This window comes from Athene noctua, chromosome 1 (genome assembly GCF_965140245.1).
Source record: "Athene noctua chromosome 1, bAthNoc1.hap1.1, whole genome shotgun sequence".
Classification (NCBI taxonomy): Eukaryota; Metazoa; Chordata; class Aves; order Strigiformes; family Strigidae; genus Athene; species Athene noctua.
The window spans coordinates 117,866,999-117,890,099 of NC_134037.1; the positions used below are offsets into that span (position 1 = coordinate 117,866,999).

Here is a 23,101-nt window from a genome sequence, read left to right on the forward strand (position 1 = left end):
CCTTCCTGTATCCAAGCAGTGCAAATAAAAAGGAGTATTAATGCGAATAGTTCATCCTGCAGAACATTTCAGTGAAAAGGCTTATTGACGATGCCAGTTAACACTGGAAGTTGGAGGTCGTTTTATTAATCATAACAATGCTTAGAAAATTCTGATGTGGATTTCCTCAGGCATTTTGGTGGAGAATCCTTCAGTACAGGCTCCATGGGATTTCTGTTCTTTGACCCAGGCTGTCACTGAAAAGCCTGACAAGCGACGTGCCTAAAACTGTTCCATTTTTCTGAGCTCTGCACAATCACCAGCGTTGTGTAAACACACAAAGAGCTTCATAGAAGAGGAAATTCAACGTGCTCAGTGCTGATGTAATTTTGTTCACATCCCAGAGGGGTTGTTGCATTCGCTCTTTGGCTTGCTTTGCTTTCTGTGGGTACCGTGTGCTGTGAACTCAACTATTAATGTACCATTGTCAGAACAACTTTTCTTCCAGCTGTTCTTGGGAGCACTTTATAAATGGCTCCCACTTTTTGCTCATACACCTGATGGCTGACCTTACTGTGCGGTGTCTTTCTCTGGAGTGGGGGCTTTGACTCTCATTGTCTGTCCCCATTACAGGATGAGCAGAGTGCAGTGTCCATGCTGAAGAAACACCAGATTTTGGAACAAGCTGTAGAAGACTATGCTGAAACTGTACACCAGCTTTCAAAGACCAGCAGAACTTTGGTGGCAGATAATCACCCAGAAAGGTATTAACTGCCATTTCTGATTGGATTATGTGTTCTTTCAACAGTTCAGTCATTTCACTGGGTTCTTCTGACCTACAAAAACCACAACAACAAGTAGGTAGTAGAGAAGGGTGCACTGAGGAAGAGGAGCTCAGCCTCATTCACTTCCAGATGCATGTTGGACCACCCTGATTGGGCCAGAGCCAGGGTCAGTACGTGCAGCTGCTGACCTGTGGATAGTACTGGACATCTTCAGTAAAGCTCTGTTGTGTCCTGCAGGCAGGCTGGCAGTGTCAGGTCTGCCAGCACTGCGGGGCCTTACACCCAGCTCCACATTTGCCTTTCAACCAGCTTTATGTCAGAGGGTCACAGTCCTTTGTCCTTCTGTCCATAGGGCAGAGCTCCCCGACATCTGCCTCCTCTCTCACAGATTCCAGTAGAATCAGAGACTGGAGTCTGAGGCTTTAGACATGGACACGTTAACATCTAGATTTTGGTAAATTAATCTCAACTTTCATAGATGGCTTTACTGGTGGGAGAGTTCAGGAACTTAAGACCTGTTCTGCTGTAAGAGCTGCAGCCAAGCAGAGGGCATTCTCCGTTGGCCTGGACTGCAGGGCTGGTGTGTTTAACAGCTCTGCGGTGATAGATAGGAGGGTAGGACTGTTTTAGGAAAGACTCTCTGCCTCTGGTGGAAGATTGCTGTTTAACTCAAAAGCACTCTCTTGTGGTCATGATCATTCCTGGTGAGAGTGGCTTTCCTGGCTGAGCTGACTGAGTACTGGAATAACAAACAACTTGACAAGGCAGAGGGAAGGCAATCTGACAGGGCCACATGGCTCAGGCAGAAGACAACCCAAAGATAGGCAAGTAGAAATATTAGTCCCTACTGAAGATGCTGAGCTTTATGGAATAAGAAACCCATGAGTGCTTTTGAACTTGCAAGCAGAATTTAAACCCAAATGAAATGCTGCTTGCCTCAGGAACTTGGATCCTGCCTGTAGTTTTGGGAGAAGACTCTGGTGTGAGCTGTGGTCAGAGGGATGGAGAGCTTGGTTCCCAGCTTCACCCTCTAAAGCTGGGGGGTTATAGGTACAGGGCAGAGAAATATTCCAGCTCGAGCAGTCTGATGTGCCAGCAGAGGATTGGTCTGGCGTGTCTGAGCCAGATCTGTGCATGCAGCAGGCATGCGTTCTGGGCAGTAAATACCCCGAGCGATTTTTGTTCTCTGTAGTTTTTTCATAGGCTTTTGTTTATAAAAGTTGATGAGGACTCAGCCCTCTTTGTCTTTTTCCAGCGAGCGTATCAGCATGCGCCAGTCCAAAGTGGACAAGCTGTACGCAGGCCTGAAGGACCTGGCCGAGGAGCGCCGGGGCAAGCTGGATGAGCGGCACCGACTCTTCCAGCTGAACCGTGAGGTGGACGACCTGGAGCAGTGGATCGCAGAAAGGGAGGTGGTGGCGGGCTCCCACGAGCTGGGGCAGGACTACGAGCACGTGACGGTGAGCCCGCGGGATGGCCGGGGCCACACTGACCCCTCTGCAGGGGCAGCGCGGCCTGAACCTCTTCCTCTGCCTTCCAGATGTTGCAGGAGCGGTTCCGAGAGTTTGCCCGAGACACGGGAAACATCGGGCAGGAGCGGGTGGACACCGTGAACCACATGGCAGACGAGCTTATCAACTCGGGGCACTCAGATGCTGCCACAATCGCAGAGTGGAAGGACGGACTCAACGAGGCCTGGGCCGACCTCCTGGAGCTCATTGACACGCGAACGCAAATCCTGGCGGCCTCTTATGAACTGCACAAATTTTACCATGATGCCAAGGAGATCTTAGGACGTATCCAAGACAAACATAAGAAACTGCCCGAAGAGCTTGGTAGAGACCAAAACACAGTGGAAACACTACAGAGAATGCACACAACGTTTGAGCACGATATCCAGGCACTTGGCACCCAGGTGTGTGGTGAGGGAAGGTCTGAGGGGGCGGGGGGACCCAGCCTGCAGACGTTCACAAAATACCAATCCCAGCCTCAAAAAGGTGTTTACAATTGAGGCCTAAATGAAAGGATATACAGTCATAGCACAGAGCTGTGGTGAAAGCACTTAGGGTAGTTCTTTGTTGAAACAGCTAGAGCACAAGATGGATCATGATGATAGTAGCCTGATCTCTTGGTGCAGCTCTTGGCCCCACCAGGGCTGGGAGTACTGCAAGCTGCTTGATTTCAGTGGGAATAACTTCACCTGCGTCATTTTCTTGTCTGTCTTTCTGCTTCTCTGCAATTGCATTAGGTTAATTAGTTTACCTAAAACAGCAATCTGTAAGTACGCAGATTTCTGAATATGTAGGTAATTGTTGAACGTTATTCCGTTTCCTGTCCTTGGTTGAAGAAGAAACCATAAAGACAGAGAACTTCTGTACTGATTTACAGCAGAGCAGCTCCTGACAGTCTCAGCTTGCCGTGGGCAGAGGAAGAGAGAGTGGATGGAGAGGCACGGGGGTAACACACGGCAGCTCCTCTGAGGACCTTTTTCTGATTCCCTCTAGCAGTACGCTTGGGTGCTGGGTGGGACTGGAAAAGAGCTTACACACAAGGAAAAAAGTGTTCATGTGACTTAACGTATTGATTCTTTAGTCAGCTTCTGAGAGGCATTGAACAGATACTAAATCTCAAGAATTTTTAATGTATCGGAGGTAATGTGAAATACAGGGTTCAGATTTTTCTGTCCTTTAACATTGTTCTTGGGTGTGATATTAACTGTAGCAGAAGGTATAGATTTGCCTGCTCCTTACACCAGGTTCACCTCGGTGAGTGCAACACACAGCTGTCCTGTCCCATGGGGGAATCCATAGACCAAAGGGTAGTTGGAGGACAGGGGCAAATATGAAGCAATGTGTAAGCTTGGTTGGGTTTTTGGTTGGGTTTTTTTTGTTTGTTTTAAAAACCCCGAAAAGTCTCAATCCAACCCTTTTCTGCTAGGCAGTTTTTACTTGTCCTTTCTGAGAGTCAAAGGAAGTCTGAAGAGCTACACAGAGGCTTTCAGACTTGGTTATGAATCTGAGCATTCTGACTGAAGTATTGCTTTTCATGGTGCTTCCAAACAGCCGCCTGAAGAGATGTAAAGTACATAGTCCAGGCTAAGGTTTTTAAAAGGAGCCAAACCTGATCTAATTCTGAATCTTTTGAAGCCAAGGTATGTTAAATAGAAGGTGGCAGCCATTCATACAGCACACGGGGGATTCTAAACCAAAAAACACTGTTCAGCTGCCAAAGAGAGAATTTCAGAAGAGAACAAGTTGCTTAAGGAATGAGGGAATTACAACTGGATGCAGTTATCCCAGTAGGTCGGAAGAGATAGCTTTTATGGCCAAGCTGCCTGCCAATTCTTGATTATGTGTCAATTTACATACTTTTTACACTAGAATAAAGGGGATGTAGCAACCATTTGATTTTCCAACTGTTCTACTTTCCGAAGCTGTAGATTTTATACATGCAATGGGGGACGTTCACAAAATACCAATCCCAGCCTCAAAAAGGTGTTTGCAATCGAGTCCTAAATGAAAGGATATACAGTCATAGCACAAAGCTGTGGTGAAGGTGAAACAGCTAGAGCACAAGTTGGATCGTGATGACAGTGGCCTGATGTCTGTGCCTGTAGGTAGAACACTTTAATTTGGTGTTCAAACTTCCTCTTTTTAAAAAAAAACAACAACCAACAAACAAAAGAACAAACACCCAAACAAACAAAAGAGAGAGTATTATTAGAAAAGAGGTAATAGAATGATTGCTGGCTCCACAATATGTGAAACAGTCCCATAGCATTTCACGTCCCAAGACAATGTTTGAAAGGAAAAGAGATTTCTAATAATAGAAAAATCTTTGAATTTCCAAATTTTCTTCCTCTCTGTTGTTAAAATACATTTTCCATACTCTGACAAGGTGGTGGTTTTGCTACAGGAGTTCCTGAGTGGCATTGAAAATTAGTTAATGACAACGTTCCCCACTTGCCCTGACATTTAGCAGTCACTTTGTACTGGCAGTGTTTTACAGGAGGTTTAGGCAGTGGCAAGTCTTTGTTATTTTGGGGGCCCCTTGACTCAATGGTCTTATCTAAGAAATATTCTCCGAAGGATCTACTGACTTAATGACAGAACAAACCTTTGTAGTATGGACAGGCCAAATATATTAGCAGTGACTGAGAAAGCCATTCAGATGAAGAGTTAGCAGCTACAGTGTCCCCATGTTGGTGACTCGGAAGCATCCAAAGACTGATGCATTTCTCTCTCATAAAAACATACCAGGTGAGACAGCTACAGGAGGATGCTGCCCGCCTTCAGGCTGCCTATGCTGGAGACAAAGCTGATGACATCCAGAAGAGGGAAAACGAGGTGCTGGAGGCGTGGAAGGCGCTGCTGGATGCCTGCGAGGGCCGCAGGGTCAGGCTGGTGGACACAGGAGACAAGTTCCGTTTCTTCAGCATGGTTCGTGACCTCATGCTGTGGATGGAGGACGTTATCCGGCAGATAGAAGCCCAAGAAAAGCCCAGGTAATGTCAATTATCAATTGGAAGATAAGGTTGGGTGAGGAAAAGGCTGGGTATGACAGGGGCAGAAGCAGAGGGAGGCTCTCAGAACGTGCTGGTGCAGCCCAGCTCTGTGTGCTGCTGGGGGCTCTCCTGGGGCCATTGCACTGTGACCCTGTGTTCAGGGAGATCATGTCTCACATGCTTGTTTATTTGATCTCTGACTCAGACCAGAAGGGTGCCACTCCTAGGAAAGCCTGCTAGCAGACTTGCTTCCTGAGCTGTGAAGACAATCTAGGGATTAATTTTTTTACCATAGAGTTGTGGCTTGGTTTACTTGTTTGGAAATGTAGCAACTGTTCCGTCCGGAATACACATTTCTGAACCATGGATTGCTCATTTTAGGGATGTTTCATCTGTTGAACTACTCATGAATAACCATCAGGGTATCAAAGCAGAAATCGATGCCCGGAATGACAGCTTTACTACCTGCATTGAGCTCGGGAAGTCTCTTCTGGCAAGAAAACACTACGCATCAGAGGAGGTACTGTGCTCCCTGCCCCCATAGCAGCCGCAGTGCAGCTGGCCTCTAGATTTTGTTTCGGCTGGAGAACCTTGCATTGTGTAATCTACAGATTAATAAGCTGCTTATTTATAACGACGTGCATTGCTTCAGGGAGTGTTGCACTTTCTAGTCGTTGGGAAGTTTGTGTATAATTCCCCTCGGTGAGTTCATATTGGGTAGCAGAGATGGCACCTAAATTGACAGTCCAGGAATACAATTAGCTGTCACCTGCAGCTCTGCAGAGAGGAAACTTTGGGGTGGGTTGTTTGGAGAGGTGACTTCTTTAAGCAAGAGCAGAAGCCACCCTGAGAGAGCCTGGATTCCCTACAGGGGAAGAGGCCTGCTAGGGGAAGGACCAGGGAAATGTTTGTCCTGTGGGAAGCCAATCCAGGGAATTTTAGCAGAAAAACGTATCCACCTGCTTAAGGCCTTGATTTATTTTCTGCTTTGTCTAGGCCAGAGCATAGAGGCTCAACCCCTGTTTCTTCCTGCCTCCCTTTGGTGGGGAGAGGATAGCCCCGTGTTGTAAGCTCCTGCCTGCTTGGGGCGGAGTGGGGGGTGATGTTTTCTGTGCCTGCGTGCTGGGCAGTGCCTTGGAGACACCTGGGCTCCAGCACCAGGAGGTTTGGCTGGGCAGCATTCCCCCTGGGAACAGCACGGGACTCAGGCTGGCACCGGAGTGCCCTTAGCACAGGCAGCCTCCAACAGCCAGCAGCAGCACGTTTTGCATTATTAGTTAGAAGAAAGGGCAGGAGATGCAATACCTGATTGCACCATTTCGAATTGTTTGTCCCTTGAACTCTTTTAACTGAATCCTCTTGGAACTATAGTTTTTCAGAGATACTGAATGCTCATGCAAATGTGGCATTTTAATGCAGATGTCATGTTTGTTTATACTTGCAAGAGAAAAACAACTGTTATATTCACGTATAAGTCACTTCCTGACAATGGAGGACAATGTGTTTCATCAGTGCCTTCTGCTGGTGATAATGGCTTGTTCGGTGTGGTGGGGGGACCTGGCTGCCTGGTGCTTGTGTAACAGTCCTGCATTCTCCTCTTCAATCCAGATCAAGGAAAAGCTGCTGCAGCTGACAGAAAAGAGAAAAGAAATGATTGACAAGTGGGAAGACAGATGGGAGTGGCTGAGACTGAGTAAGGCCGTCCTCGGGTTTCTTTTGGGCAGGGCCATAGCTAAGGCTGTCTTCACCCTCTCTTTCTGAGCCTTGAAAAAACCAGCAGCTCCTCACTCTTTTATTAGCAGTGCTCGAAAGTGTGTTTGTACTGGACTAACTATAAGATTCACACCTGTTGGTAGTAAAATAACAGAATTTGAAGTGAGGAAACACGCACCAGAGGTCTCGCTCTCCGTGATTGGATTTGGAGCTGGGTGAAACAGATCTCCTGTATTCTGCAGGTGTCACACCCCAGCTGTGTGTCTGCCAAGGGAGCCCTACTGAAGAGCAGGGAGGGGTAAAGCCCCACTTACCTTAACCTGCGGGGCTGGAATGCTGGTGAGCAGCTCCCTGACAGAAGGTGTACCTGTAGACATTGCAGCATCCTGCAAGTTTCACACCACAACAACCACCCTTGAACAGGGTGATTCGTCTTGCTGTCCAGGCTGAAGCCTTTGCAGCAGACAGTTGTCCAGGATCTCAAACTGTACTGCGCTGTAGTCACATTGTGGGGTTCTGGGCTGCTGTGTCTATGTTCCTCATTTTTTCTGAGCCTCAACAGGCTTCCACAAATACAGTAGCCTGGGTGCTTGTCCCTTAGTTGGAGTGTTTGTACCGTATCATTCCTCAAAATTGCCATTCACAAAAGCAGTGGAACCTTTTTTTCAGCTGTGAAGGCAGAGGGGAGGAGCTGTAGCACTGTAGACAAGCATAAATTAGAGAAATACTGCTTGCTGAGGTGAACTGGAGCCTGCAGTCTAGCTGTACTGTAGCCAGGCCAGTCTGAGGAAGAAAACGAGCAGATAACAGGCTTGCTGCTCTGAAGTTAGTAGCTTACAGCAGATTAGAACAAAAAGGAAATACTGAAATTGCAAAATGAAGTAAGCCTGTAGAAGTGATGGTGGGCAGTTTATTTTACCTCAAAGCAAAGACAACAGGATAAATTTCTGTCTTTTAAATTATTAATTTTGGTGAGCTGAGTTAAAGAAAATACTTAACCGAATGCGTTTACTTTTTTCCCTGAGCTGTGCTTAAGTAAATTCAGAAGATGCCTGATGACTCTGCAATGCTCTTTTTTACATTAATGGTGCTGATACCTGTACGTTTTTTGCTCAGTTTTGGAGGTACACCAGTTTTCAAGAGATGCAAGTGTGGCTGAGGCTTGGCTGCTGGGGCAGGAGCCCTACCTGTCTAGTCGTGAAATAGGCCAAAGTGTTGATGAAGTGGAAAAGTTAATTAAGCGGCATGAAGCATTTGAAAAATCCGCAGCTACTTGGGACGAGAGATTTGCAGCCCTGGAAAGACTGACCACGGTGAGTGCTCTGGCCCGGCCCCAGCTGGTTGTTGGGAGTAACTCCCAGTATCACCAGCCTAATCTCCATTTGCTGATCAGGCCCAGCCCATCACCCAGAGCCTGAAGTTTCATGTTCCCAACAATACCCAAACCCTCTGTGGTTATTTTGAGCTCAACAACCTGCAAGGACAAAGCTCGAGTGACCTCAGTAGTCAGGAAGAGCTGCCTTAGGCCCAGGAGTGGTGACCCAGAAGCAGGTTCAAGAGCTGAGCAGTTTGCTCCAGCCCCCTGCTGTGCAGGTTGTACTGCTGAAAGGGGAGGGGGATTCTGAGCAGAGACGACCCCACTCCAAACACTCGAGATTATTTTGGGTTGAAGATGACAGATGAGGAGACAGGGGCGGGGAGGGCAATTGCGACAGAAACGTTTGCTGTGTTTTGACTGCTCCAGTACAAGGCTGTATTGTCCCCTAGAAAGAGATAATAAGCCAAAAGAACCCCAACCATTTTGAGCACAGCTGCAGTGTCTGTAATTAATGCTTGGAGAGCACGTTATCATCTTTGGAGAATAATTTTACTTTAGACACTGAAGTTAAAGTGGCTTGATTTTTCACACACACTGAGCATCACAGCTGCAGACAAAATGGAGTTTCTCAGTATCTTCAGAAATCAGGCTACTTTTATTTAGATGGTTCATTTCAGGGATTTGAATGTGGAACACTTTCTTTCAATGTATGGCAAGCAGACAAGAGGATCTCACTTTTCAGTGTTTTAATAGCTTGGGCTGCTTTCTTGTTTTTTGTTCTGATAGAATGGATTAGAAAAGCAACACAGACAGTGGTGAGCTGCTACCCAGGCACTCCACTGGATGTTAAAGGATCTGATACTGTTAGCTTCTGCTGAGAAATTCAGGGCAACAAACTTGGCATGATTAATACTTTTAAAGACTGATACCTTCAAATTTTACTCCAATTGTAATTTCAGTAATGTTTCAGAATGACGTGCAGCGTTATTTTGAGTTTATATAAATGCCCCTGAACAATGTGCAGTGCTTTTAAATGCACAAAAATGTTTGATTTCTCAGTTGGAACTGCTGGAAGTACGTCGACAGCAAGAGGAAGAGGAGAGGAAGAGGCAGCCACCCACTCCCGAGCCCAGCCCAAAGGTTGCAGAGGATGCCAACTCCCAGCAGCAATGGTAAGGCCAGGACTGGGCCTTCACAGGGACAGTGCTTAGGCTGAAGGGGCCTTGTGAAGGGAGGGGCTGGAGGTGGCAGGGTTTTGTAGTGCCACCCTTTTTAGAAGATGGGTGGTTGCTGAGGACAGGGCCTTTCCCAGACACCTGAATTCACTCGTAAGTTGAGTGTTCAGTCCTCCATCACGACACAGTGTTACAGCTGCTGAGGTGTGCCTTGTCCTCAAGGAAGAATGCTGCCTTGACACCCCCCGGGGCATGAAATAAAATTTCTGAATAGTCTTGGCTTTCTTCTTTGTGCATCAGTTACAGATAGATTTCAAGCCAGTCCTTGGAAGAGTAACATTTATAGAATTACCTGTGTGCTAGGAGTGGGCAACTGTCAGGAAAGTCTGTTTAGATCTCACTTAACCCTGGATTTACTCGGTGGGGCCTGAGGATTTTAAGAGCTTGAATTTCTGATGTGTGTGGTATTCAGTAGGAAATTCTCATTGTGGTGAAAAAGATGTGTGACTGTCAAGAACTTAATACACATTTTTTTTCTTTTTCCTCTCTCCCAACAGGGATGGGACAAAAGGAGAACAGGTCTCCCAAAATGGTTTGCCATCAGATCAGGAATCTCCACGGGTTAGTTACCGCTCCCAAACCTACCAAAACTACAAAAACTTTATTAGCAGACGGACAGCCAATGACCGATCGTGGTCTGGACTGTGACAAACAGAAAATCATTTGCAGCAAAAGACACCTTTTTTCAGTATGGTTTACTGGTACTGGTTTAATCTTTTGGCTTCCGATTTCCCTGCTGCTTTTCTCTTCCTTCCCATCAGTTGACTTTTATTTAATTAGCAGTCCCTTGGAGAGATATTTGCTTCACTTTAATCCTTGTTTATTTGAATCTCCTCACTGACACTCAGTTGCTTTAAGGTGACACATTTATTTCATGTTATTTACTGTGAGTTTTTCATGTCGCTAATAGTATTAAGATTTTCCAGCTAAATCGTCCTTTATATGAGTAATTGAGATTTAATGAGATTACATCATAATGAAGAAGAGAACTAGAATCTGACAGGTATGACGCATCGAGTTATACTAACAGGTTTCAGCACGGCAACGTTATTAAATCAGCTGCATTAGCGAGCAAGTTCTTTACGAGGCCAAAGATAATACCTGCAAGTGAGCTCGGCAGGAAGGGCTGGGAGGGAGGGGAGAGGTGTAACTGTCCACAAGTGAAAAAAAGCCTTAAGGTTAGCTGTATAACATTCCATGCAGAATGGACTCATTGACTGCAGATAAAAATAAACATGAAATAAACCACTAAAAACTAGTATCTAGATCTATCTTGGTCTTCAGTCCCGATGAAGAGTCGTGCTCTTGCCCAATAGCTGTGTTGGGGCCCCGGTTTACCTCAGTCCTGTCCTGTTTACACTGCAGCCCTTGGATGTCCTGCCCCCGGAGAGACAGTGGTGTGATGAGAGCAGGGTGCGGGCCCTCACCGAGAGGTTGTGATGCTTTTCTTTGGAAACAAAATAAAATACATTGGTCTGAGATCCCAGCTCTCTATTTTATGCAGATGCAGGCTGAATGGTCCATGCCTTACTCCTTCCTTCTGGGTAGGGGATGTCCCTGTGGAGCCAGGATGCATGCCAGTAATCTTAAAGTGTAGCCATCAAAATACCAGTATATATGTGGATACAGTTATCACAACACAGTAGTTGAAACCTGGCTTACCTCTCCATTGCCTTCCTGCAAGGCTTACTTGTATCAGTTCATGCTTTGAGTGGTGAGAAAAATGACACTTCTTTTTCTGATGTTTTTGAACCTCACTCTCTGAGGTGATACCAAGTGCAGGGAAGGCTCCTGACAGGCCCAGACTGGCACCTGATAGAGCTCTTGCCAGTGCTGCAAAGGAAGTGCAGGTGCCCCTCTGGGAGGAAATGAGATGCCTTTCAGCAGAAGTTTATCTTTCAGACAGACTGTCCCAGATACTTCTGAGTCTGCACACAGGCTCTGTCAGTGCTCAGGGGTACTAAGCAGTTCCATCTTTTTCTTTCTTTAAATAAAGCCTTTCGATTCATCTTAAATATTAACTTACCAAGTGAGCTGTCTGTTTACAAAATTATATATAGTTGTGGCAAGGAACGTGAGGTAGCCTGCAAGCACATCCCAGATCACCATCATTTTGTTGGTTACCACAGCCTTATGCATCACCTGTTTGCTGCTTTTTTTTTGGTTTGTTTTATTACTGTGATACGTAGTGCATTTCCATGTTAATCTTCGCCATCTGCACCTCGGTCTTTCTTGAGAGCTTTTTAGCTCAGTTCATGGAACCTTGTGTGGCCACACATCAGATGTACACAGCTCTGTTATTTCTGAGTGGAGGCGCAAGATACATGCTGCTGTTGGTCAGAATTTTGACTTCTGACAACTGGCTGAGCAGGGCAGCTGGATTGTTCTGTATTGGCTGAGCTTGGGAAGCGAGAAAGATGATTGAAAGGATGTGCTTCAGTAATTGTACTTTTGCTGTAACTTGTCTTTCCACTTCATGATGCATGTTTTTGGTTTTTTTTTTTCCTTTTGTCAGGATAACAACATATAGCTTCTTAATGCTTTTAAAACTTCCGTAGAAATTCATGCAGATGGGCTGGTGACTACCTACATCAGTGCTAGCTCTCGGTGCCTGTCAGAGTGTGACAGTTCTCAGGGCAGTGTAGCTGTAGCTTCAGACTCTACCATCTGGGTAGCCTTCAGCTGTATTCTGGCAAAAAAGTAGTGTGGAGAAGTCTTTTTTTACTTCTATTAGTACACCCACATATAAAAATTGCAGTTTTAGGAAGAAGCAAAATTACTTAAGTCATTGATTAAGGTTGTCATTGCAGCACTAGAAGTGTAAGATTTCACCTGTTTATTTTAGCCTGTGGTACTGGCTTAAAAGACTGAAATGGTTCCTGTGCCAGACCAATAGCTAGGCTGCCATCTGTTTGCATCTGTACAAGACAAATATGTCTCCATGATTTAAGCTGTGGTGCAGAGACTTGAGCTGATGAACTGAGTATAATGTTGCTTCAAGCACTGTGCAAACCCAAGGGATATCTCCAGCCATTGTCACCAGCAGTCTTGTTGCATGTCACAGTCCTGATTTAAGTATCTCAAGAGTAGTCTTTAGCCACTAAAGCACTTGCAACTAACCTCCCAGCCACGATTAAGAAAACTGTGTTCATGTACGTGATAACTGTTTTGTTGTAACAGCAGTTTGCTATTAATGTTTGTCCTCCGTTGCGTTGTCTCTGCATGCCCAATGCATGTTTCCATTAAAGTTTGTTTAGCTCCTGTTTTTTCTCTATTTTCACGACACATTCTTTACATAGCCATTTATGATTCCGATTTATTTTGCTTGTTTTCTGTTAATTGTAGATAACACATGAAAAGGAAATAAAACCTGAAAGAGCATCAGAAAAGCTTTTCCTAGCCCTCTTACCATCAGTAGAATTTTCAGTAGAAGTTACAGGTCATGTTAGATGATTAAAGCTGGCAGGTATCTTTTAAAACCACAGGGTGACAGGTTGCAGCACTGAATGAAATGTTATTTCCTGTGAGAACATGTTGAGTTAGGTGTGTGGTGGCTGCTGGTTTGACAGTGGTCTGTTCCACCCAGAGGAGTGGTTGCAGTCCTCCCAGTGAGTGCTGTTTTCACATCTGGCCACTGTCACTACAGAAAGCGCGCCATGTTCAGCCCCAGGTGAGGCACCAGGCAGTTGTGGGTACTTGATGTGAGTTCCTGCAGGTAGTTGCTGTGGTCTGTGTAATTCCTCAGCACTGCTCACAAGGCTCTGTGTGTCTCAGGCAGGGCTCCAGCCTGCCGGAGAGCAGCGGGGTGGTAGATCAGCCCCTATCACTGCTCCCAGGCCCGTCTCTCCCTCGGCTGCTGGTGGGTGGCAGCGGTGATGGGCAGAGCCTTCACTGGGGCTCAGGGTTGTTCATTCCTGCCTGTGTTACACTGGCTGTGCTGGCAGCCTTTCATCTGTTCACCTACCCTCTCCCCCCTTCAATGCAACATTTTGGGTTGATTTGGAGATTTGGATCAAGTCGTGAGGTTTGATGAGGTAGATTTATGCTGGTTGTGTAGCAGCAGTGTCGTTGTTTTTACTTGCCCTGGATGGCAGGGCAGGGAGATGTTTCCTCTTACAAACAAGGCTGTGAGGCTACACAGAGGCTCTGTCCCCCTCTTTAGGGACAGAGCAAAGTAGATGTGACTGAAGTGGAATGTGAGCTGTGATTCTCTCCCTTTTTCAGTGGTGTAGTGTCTGTATTCTGGAGATTAGATGGCTTAAAGGCAGTTAACCAATCCTTCCCATACCCATAGCAAGTTGACACTTAGATCTTTCTAGGCCAATACAAGGTACAAAGGTGTGAGGTACAATAACGAGTACTTGGCAGGCATAAGAAGTTCTAGCGAACGGTGGCAAAATTTAGTTTGTTGCATAACAATTTGGCTGCTTTTGAATTGTGCAGGCCATGTGCAGAAGTGGGAATGTCTAATTATTGTGCCATTCACAAAATACCTGCTTGTCTGCATAAAAACAGTCCAGAATGTTTGTAATCTACTAGAGCATTAGCAGCACTAAGCTTTAGTAACTTCCTAATAATAATAATACACACTGGTTGTGTAACTCTTGAGCTGCTACCAATGGCTCTACATGTCAAAGTAATGGTACAAGAAAAAAAAAACAAAACTGGGAGCAAGCTGCATTTCAAAAGCTTATGGCCATTAGGATTCCAATTTAACTGATTTTTGGACGAATGGCTCCTGAAGACGTCGCCAGCTTGACCAGTCAGAGCTGCTGGAAACACGGCTGCTCTCTAGGCTATCTCGATCGCAGTGCGGCAGGCAACGTGACCAACAAAGCAAGTGATGGGCAAGGCCTTGGTTCTGTCTTGGTCTGGGGGTAAATAGCTGTGTGATGCTGTGTGACTGTGGTGATTTTTCAGTTCCTTTAACAAAAATCCAATCCACCTAATAACGGAAGTCTGAAAAAGACCTTGATAAATTGACACGTGACCTCATTTCCCTTCTCTTTAAGATCCAATATCCTAACTGGGATGGTGGTGATGAAATGCATGGTGTAATCTTTCTAATTTCTGCATGTTTTGATTTTGTTGTGTCACTAGGGGAATGGGGAAAGCGGGAAAGGAGCTTTTACAGAAACAAATCAATTGCACAAATTTTTGTAAATGCTCCTGGGCAATTTTGACGTATTTTTCTGCTGACTCATAGTTAATACCTTTTATGGACTTTTAATACCCCGGTAATGCCATAAATGTATTTAAGGTGGCTGATGTGTATAACTTCTACTGTTCCTCTAGGTTTGCAGAAAGTGTGACTGTTACTGTTCCAAACATTTGAGTACTTAGCAACGGAATTGAATGCTCTCATTTTAGGAATAACAATCGATAAAATACGAATTGACCAGCAGAGCAAAGCACAGTAAAATTCACACTGATGTTTAGCTGCTCTCACTTTCCCATCTCTCTACCTATAAAATGGGTACTAATCCATTCATACCTTCTAATTCCCTTGGCCTTCTGTGTCTCCATGGAGTGTGAGAAAGAACTTAACTGGCCTGTGTCATTCTCCAGGCAAAGTTTATACACAGCCACGTTGTGCAGGGAAACAGCTTAACTGCAGGATGCCTGCTGCAAGGCTTCTGGCTGAAGGTTTGTCCCACTGTTCCTAGGTGGCAGAAACTGCAGAAACAAATGAAATGGTCAACGGAGCTGCAGAACAGAGGACAAGTTCAAAAGAGTCCAGCCCCGTTCCTTCTCCCACGGCAGACCGCAAAGCCAAGACGGCCGTTCAGGCCCAGACTGCTGCTACCCTACCAGCCAAAACCCAGGAGATTCCCTCAGCTCAGATGGAGGGCTTCCTACACCGCAAGCACGAGTGGGAGACGCACAGCAAGAAGGCCTCGAGCAGGTAACGTGCTGCATGTGGGTACCTGCACCCAGGCTCAGGCAGCTGTAAGACAGCAGTTGTGGCCCCTGCAGCTGCTGCCTCTGCCCAGCTCCTGAGGAGGGTGCAGGCTTACGTTTCTGTTGCTGTAGGAACTGCACACGCGTGGTCCAACAGTGTGTTTGGTGAAGTTGCAGCCCCGATATACGGGGCAGAAAATGCAGTGTTAGCCATATTTGGAAGGTGGAAAACTAAGGCATAAAGATACCGTGGCTTTCCCACTTCACATGATGGGTTTGTGGCAGTGGTGGGATTTGATTCCAGATCTCTCAAGTTGTACGTTACTACCAGAAAAGAAAAACACGTAGGCGTGAGAATAGAAATGTCCATATTCTTCTGACATTTTGTGTTTGCACATTAGCGCTTTCCACCTACTCTGTAATCTGTTCAGAAGAGAAAAGCGGGTGAAGATGGTTTGTGTGCCCGAGTAGATTCCGTTCCAAAGGACCTGATCCGGTGACTCTCAAACAGGCAGAATTTCTGAGATTTCTGTCTGTGCTGCAAAAACAGGCTCTGGGGTCCTTCATGACCTCAGAGAGCTCTTGAAGCCAGGTTTATGACTTGTAGCAGAGCTGAATGCAGATGACAGATGAGTGCAGTACTGCCATGGTTTTTGTTCATCTGGAGTGATTCACACCAGACAAGTGCTTTGAGGCAGTGACAGCCACCAGTACTAATATCTAAGGACTCCTATTTCTAGCAGTCGTTGATTTTTGTAGCCATTTCAGAGAACAGGGTGGATGGTGCCACTCAGAGTGTGTGTACCAATCCAGGATTTGACATGCTATCCCTGTGTTAGTTTGCAGCACAGAGAGAATTCCAGCTGCAGTAAGGCACAGTCATTGCAAGGTCAGTCGGGTTCTCTCCCAAGTGGGCAAGCTGCCTGGTCTGCCAAACACTCCTCCCACTGTTAGGATGCGCTTAGGTGCTGTCACTCTGAAACCTCTACTCCGTTTGGCTCCAGGTCAGTACTCCTGTAGCCCTGCTCTGAGGAGAGAACTTGCTGTTTGCAGGACAGCGTATGCTCTATTCACATCCTCAGGCTGAACCAACCTCTGTGATCTCACAGAAATGATTGTGTTTGGTGTCTCCAGTTCTGCAAGTAAGAGCATGTGATTTATAAATCCCTGTGGTTGTTTTCCGTGTCTTGAAGATCATGGCATAACGTGTACTGTGTCATAAACAACCAAGAGATGGGCTTCTACAAGGATTCGAAAGCTGCTGCTTCTGGCATCCCCTACCACAATGAGATTCCTGTCAGCTTGAAGGAAGCAGTCTGTGAAATAGCGGTCGATTACAAGAAGAAGAAGCATGTGTTCAAGCTAAGGTAAACCTGCTGAAGCCTCTTGCCCTTAGTTTAGTTGTGGTGGGTGTGTTCACTGTGCAAGTCCATGGGAGGATCCAGCCTAAGAACTGATGGTGAATAATTGCTGCAGTACCTACTTTTCTGAACAAGCTCCTCCCAACACTGAAACACACAATATTATCAAATATATTTATCAGAGGTAGGAAGCACAAAACGGTATCAAAATAACCTGTGCACTTTATTTGTATTTATACTGGGACAAGACTAGGCATCTGCCTAAAGTTAGGAGTCTGCATTTAAAGAAGCTGGGCTTTTCAGCTGTTCCCTCTGGAATTAATAGAGAAGAGGTGGATGTTCATGATTCTTTTCAAAATTAAGCCTCCTCTTTAATTTTTTCAGTATGGGTTTAAGAGACTGCTGAAGGCATACACCACATTTTGAGGTCTAGAACACGTAGTTACAGACCATTTTGTTTTGAAGTATGTGAAGTACTTTTAATGGTTGAACTAGATGATCTTCAAGGTCTTTTCCAACCTTGGTGATTCTGTGACACTTGCTGTTCAACGGTTAAAAAACCCGAGGCTTTTCCTCCAAACTTGTGTTTCAATCTTTTAGTGCCAACAGGGAAAAAATATTTTGTTATTACACAGTTGCTATATGATTCTGTCCAAGGAGACTCAGTGTATGAACTGATCTCGTGTGTCCAGAGAAGGGCAATGGAGCTGGTGCAGGGTCTGGAGCACAGGTCTGATGGGGAGCGGCTGAGGGAACTGGGGGGGTTTAGTCTGGAGAAGAGGAGGCTAAGGGGAGACTCATGGCCCTCTACAACTCCCTGAAAGGAGGTTGCAGAGAGGGGGGATGAGTCTCTTGAACCAAGTAACAAGGAGTAGGACAAGAGGGAATGGCCTCAAGCTGTGCCAGGGCAGGGTCAGGGCAAATCTCTCACAGGAAGGTCTCATTCTGAGCTAGGGAGAGTACGCTTGAAATATTCTTCTTAATTTCTTAAAGAGGAAATCAAGGCATAATTATTTTCTTCCCAATGTCTGCCTGTCATCACTGTTGTTGTACTGTTTAATACTTAATTTCACTTCATCAGGAGATTTTGGAATGCTTTGGTTTTGTGGGGAAAAAATCAGGAAGTCTGTGACACTGTTCCCACTGACCTTTCCTCCTGCTTGTTCAGATGCCTTATCTGATGTTATTCACTCTGTTAATTAATATGATATTATTGGCTCTGTTAATTAATTAATCGGAGGATGGTAGCCCCTGCGGCACGTCCTGAAGTGCTGGGACACGTCTCCTCTCCTGAGCAGGCTCGGAGACAAGACTCTCCAGCTTGTGTGGCTGCGGGTGCCTGGCAGCAGAGGGCTGGGCTGTGCTGGTGCCCCGTGGATGTTGTGCCTGTCCCGCCCGTAGCGGGAGGAGCAGGACTTGAAGTGCTGTGACTGCTCCCAGGCTAAATCTGTGGCGGTTGTTTGCTTTATAGATTGACTGATGGCAACGAATACCTCTTCCAAGCCAAAGATGATGTAAGTTTGTTTTCCTCCCTGTTTGTTACCAATGTGCTGTTGTGCAGCAGGAACCGGGTGGCTGCTGGGAGCTGCGGGGTGTGTGTTGGTGTCCCAGTGTGGGAGCTGTGGGTATATGTGGGTGCCGTGGGTACGTGTGCATGCTGCCATGTGTGTGCTGCCGTGGTGGAGAGAAGGAGCTGCCTCGGGGCCTCCCCTTCCCCTGCCGCAGTGACTGAGGTGGGGGGTGCACGGCTTGTAACCTTTGGGCCTTCTTGAAGGAGGAGATGAACACGTGGATTCAGGCCATCACATCAGCGATCTCTTCGGATAAAATCGAAGTGTCCCCGACCACCCAGAGCACTCCAGCCTCCAGCCGTGCCCAGACCCTGCCCGCCAGCGTCACAATCACCAGTGAGTCCAGCCCTGGCAAGCGGGAGAAAGACAAAGAGAAAGACAAAGAGAAAAGATTCAGCCTCTTCGGGAAAAAGAAGTGAACTCCATCTCCACACGCTGCACTTCTCTGACCGTTCCAGTGGAATTCCAGCATGCGAGCTCAGAACCAATACGTTACTCTCTGTGCCTCATGTTCCTCAATGTGATTGACATTTTTTTATTTATAGAGCGTTTTAAAATAAAAAGCCAACAAAAAAAGAATCTAAAGTTACAAATGTATGAGGTGCATTGGGCAGCTTCTGTAGGAGAGGGAGGACCAGGTTTTGGGGGGTTGTTTTTGTTGTTTTTTTTTTTTTTTTTAAATGAAGTTAATGTAGATTAGATCCTAATATTTAAACTGTTCCTCAATTTTGTGAGGCTGTCTTGGAAAATAACCCACTCCTAGTGCTATTGGTATGCAAGGCAGCGGTGCTTTCGAATCTACTGTGCACATCAGAAACCAATGTACAAATCTTCAGAAACCTTCACTTCCATTTAAGGTTGTTATGCCGAGTCTTGACGAGTAGAGCCTCCCATTGCAATTCTAACATTTATTGAAAATGATAGTGTATTATCTTTGCTGTAACAGAGTGCAGGTATGCATTGACTTACAGACAAACCATTTATATCCTGGCATTGGTTATTAACACAACCTGAAGCTTTTCTGCATCGAGTACGACAGATGAGAATGTTGGTGTACAAGATGGGTTAGCAGGCTGATACAGTTTTAAATAATCTGTAATTTCAAATTTTTTTTTTTTTTTTGCTGAAATACATTATATTGTATGTTTCAGATAATTCTAGTACAAAGTATAATAAGACTAGATGTATAATAAACCCTTTAAAATCATTGATAAGTGTAAAAGTGGAACTGAAGCATTTACTGGAAAAGTAATGTTACTCAAATGGTTACTTGCTTGTCAGCTGCAGCACTGTGTGTTATAATTTTGCTACATTACCTTGCTATTTGATACATAGTGTGCATTTCTCTGTCACTGTAACTATTGTAATGAAAAATTTTCATCTTACTGCACAATCAAAAATTACATTTAATAGGAATGAACTTTCAATGACTGGGCCTGTAGTCAAGAGTAGTACTGGAACTGGCTTTCAGTTGTATCGAACTGTACCTCTAGACTTTTACCCTATCTGTTAAATATATGCTATGTCATTAAATGCTTTTAAAACTAAATATGCTGGTTAAGTTTCTTATTTCATTTCTGATGATGTTAAAGCATAATTTTGAAAGAGGATCAAAAATAAAGTTATTTTAAAACGTCATCTATCCTGTGCGCTGAAACTAATGTCTTCAAATGTAATTCCATTTTTTTGTCTGAAAGTTCACACTGAAATAGTTCTTTTCTCTCTTTCCACTTGACTTACTCTTTCATTTCCCACCTGTCCTCCCTTTCACCCTGCCCTCCAAATTAATAGCCAAAGAATAAGACGGAAGGAGTTAAATCAGTGGTTTGTAAGATATTTTGACATAGTTTGGTTTTTTTGGTGTTTGGGGGTTTTTTTTAGAAATAAATGCAGTGGAACTGGTGGAAGGATAAGTAGGTGTGGGCTAGGGCAGCTGAAGGAGGTACCTGGGCGGTGGGTAAATATCCATGTGCTAGTTTACAGCAAAAGAACATTATTTTGAGTAAGTGTAGTTCTCCAACTTTTTACCTGCAGTTTGCTTAAGTCCTCAATAAATCAAGCAGTAATTCAACTTTATAATTTACCAAGGATGACTCATCCTGCCCAATTTAACTTATCTGGGGGTTTTTTTATATCGTTTTTTTTTTTTAAAGCATGCCTTCCCTAAGGTATCCCAACTGAGCACTGCGCTCGGGTGATGGCACACTCAGTGCAGCTCAGGCCATCCCAGAGCTCGTCAGTTCCTGGCCCTTGTCAGTATTTCAAAGACAAGCACCTGCTCAGAATTTCTGGTAAGTTGGATGCCATCTAGGGAACCCTCTAAAGGGAAGAGCTCCAAGAAGCCCTAATAGGCAATTAGGAGTTTTTAAATCAATGAAATGTAAGGAACCTGATTTTTAATTTTTTGTGGTTATTAAAACACAGTCAAATATCATTTTAGATGGAAAGCAGACAGACTGCAGACTGCTGGGTTTCCGAGCCACGCCTTCCTGAACATGTAACCAGCAGAGTGTCTTAATTCCTGTAATGGAGTATATTGCGTTTTTCTGGGTTTTTCTTGTTTTGCAAAGTTTTCGGTGATTAAACAATAGACTGTTCATGTACCTATGTTGTTACTCTTGTAATTCTCCATTGTTCCATTCTAATTGTTAATAAAATGTAGGATAAGGCTGCTAGTCTGGTGAGTGTAAAATGGAATGCAATATAAACAGCTGGGGCTTAACATTAGAAGAGGAAATATCTTAGTTGATTAAAGTACACAAAAATGTTGATGCCTTACCATATTTGTCACTCCAATTAAGTTATTACGATTAACAGATTGATCTCGATTACCTGTTGTCTGTAATTGTGTAGTATCTTGGCTGAACATGCCTTCAGCGTTGTTATTTTTTTTTGTCCTGCCTCTTACTGCAAGTTTTGCCTGAAAACTGCTTGAATAAAAAAATCCTTTCTGCTTAGGAACTGATTTCAAGTTGCTGAGGAACAAGAGGGAGTTCTAGTAAGGCCCTTTGGACTGCGGGGGTGCAGTTCCTGTGCAGAGAGAATTGGTGGGTGAGGAGGAACCTCCGGGGAGCCAGGCAGGTCAGCAGAGTCAGGTCAGTGAGTGGCCCGGCAGGGGGAGGCGCGCCTGGATCATGCCGGGGGGCTGCTGGGGAGTATCAAAGCAAGAAAGACTGTAAGCATGGGTAATGAAACGGGATTGAAACTGGATCAGGTTGTCGCTGCCACCAGTGGCGAGTGTTGAGGAGGTGACTGTGTCAGTTCTGAATTGCTCCGCTCAACGTGGTGACACCCCACCCCGCACACCCGCCCTGAGCGATGAACTGCTGCACCCCTGGGGAACACGCTGAGGAACCAGGGTTTGGGACAGCGTTGGGCACTACACTGCACTTCACTCTGCTACTTGGCTTTGTGAGCTAACCCATGTTTTAACTTGTTACTGTTTTCTCTGGAGATACATTGCAGAAGCCATACAGAAGTTGAACCTTGACATTTTCAAAGAAAAATAATTAAGGCCAGCCACTTCTCAGCTACATTGCTCCCACAGTTGTGAAGAAGAAAAGTCGTCCTCTAGGTCAGGTCAGTCTGCCTTCTTTCCTCCTGGTGGTGGGAGTCGTCATAGCGCATTCTAGGCTGAGGGAAGGTGTCGGAGAGCTCCGCCTGAAGGGTCCTTTCCATATCCTGGTGAATTAAGTGCAACGAGGGGAAAAAAGATCCAAAGTCATTAGCCATAGGAATTAGGCATGTGTTGGGTGGGAGGGTTTTCTTTTAGATTGGTGCAAATAATCTGTAAATCCATCTGTTGTGCGTAGAGAATACGTTCTGTTATAGGGTGACACTCTATATGAGGAGATTAATGGTAAGGTGGATGGATGATTAATCTGTTCCTGTGAAATACTGTTTTAGGTGGTTTTTCACTTCACTGTGTTCTCTTTTTTAGGATGGAGATCACACAGAATGGACCTTAAATCTGGACAGTCTTTAGGAATATACTTTTGTAATAAATAACTTGCAGGTATGATACCGTTTTGCTTTTTTTTTAGGTAGAGATTTTTGGTTTTTCTACCTTCGCTAATCACAGGTGGCTGAATAAATAGAGAAACTTAAACCACAGTGAGATGGAACAAACATTAGACCTTTTTATTAAAAAAATAAATAAGCAGGCTGTGCTAAGTGACTGACTTGATTACATTACTGGAAAAAGCATTCAGCTCTCTGACACGACAGCTCTGCCTGTGGACTGAGCAGTGGAGGCCACATCTGACAGCAGGAGGGACGGGAGCTCTCACTCAGCAGAAGGAGTCAGCTCGCTTCTCTGTGCCCTGCTACCAAGAAGGCGTGTTTAGAGGTCGAGCATAACAAAACTGGGGTAAGAAGGGACTGACTGCACCGGGGTTTGAATTGTCCCCCCGGCTACGGGTGTGCAGGGCCTGGTTGAGGCGTCAGTATTTAGCACTTGAGACTTTAATTTATTTCCTTCCTTACAGCTGAATGTAATTTATCCCCTGTTGTCAAGCCTTTTTCTCTAGCCTTGTGACAGCAATTCAATGAATATTCTGGTTCTGGTAGATTATGGTTTTTTGTTTTGAAGGATTTTAAACATGGTTAAAGTACAAATAAGGCACGGCCTAAACCAAAGCCACAGTGCAGAGCTGTAAACTGCAGTGCACAGGACAGCTGGTGAGAATAAAGAGAGTTGTATCACAGCACAGAGCAGTTCAGCGCACCACGCTT

At 45.2% G+C, this 23,101-nt stretch overlaps 1 protein-coding gene across 4 annotated transcripts in view; it reads left to right on the forward strand.

Annotated features, from left to right (window-relative positions):
* The window catches only part of SPTBN1 (spectrin beta, non-erythrocytic 1), a 130,170-nt gene extending 110,254 nt beyond the window's left edge, over positions 1 to 19,916 (forward strand). For all 4 annotated transcript variants that reach the window (XM_074903533.1, XM_074903347.1, XM_074903443.1 and 1 more), the window contains 13 exons: positions 613 to 743; positions 2,020 to 2,224; positions 2,305 to 2,679; positions 5,024 to 5,268; positions 5,650 to 5,788; positions 6,877 to 6,961; positions 8,098 to 8,294; positions 9,359 to 9,471; positions 10,032 to 10,095; positions 15,201 to 15,439; positions 16,629 to 16,802; positions 18,268 to 18,310; positions 18,571 to 19,916. In XM_074903533.1, coding sequence (XP_074759634.1) covers positions 613 to 743; positions 2,020 to 2,224; positions 2,305 to 2,679; positions 5,024 to 5,268; positions 5,650 to 5,788; positions 6,877 to 6,961; positions 8,098 to 8,294; positions 9,359 to 9,471; positions 10,032 to 10,095; positions 15,201 to 15,439; positions 16,629 to 16,802; positions 18,268 to 18,310; positions 18,571 to 18,786 — 2,226 coding nt within the window. In that variant the 3' untranslated portion in view covers positions 18,787 to 19,916. The remainder of the gene's footprint in view (positions 1 to 612; positions 744 to 2,019; positions 2,225 to 2,304; positions 2,680 to 5,023; positions 5,269 to 5,649; positions 5,789 to 6,876; positions 6,962 to 8,097; positions 8,295 to 9,358; positions 9,472 to 10,031; positions 10,096 to 15,200; positions 15,440 to 16,628; positions 16,803 to 18,267; positions 18,311 to 18,570) is intronic.
* The last annotated feature ends 3,185 nt before the right edge of the window (positions 19,917 to 23,101 follow it).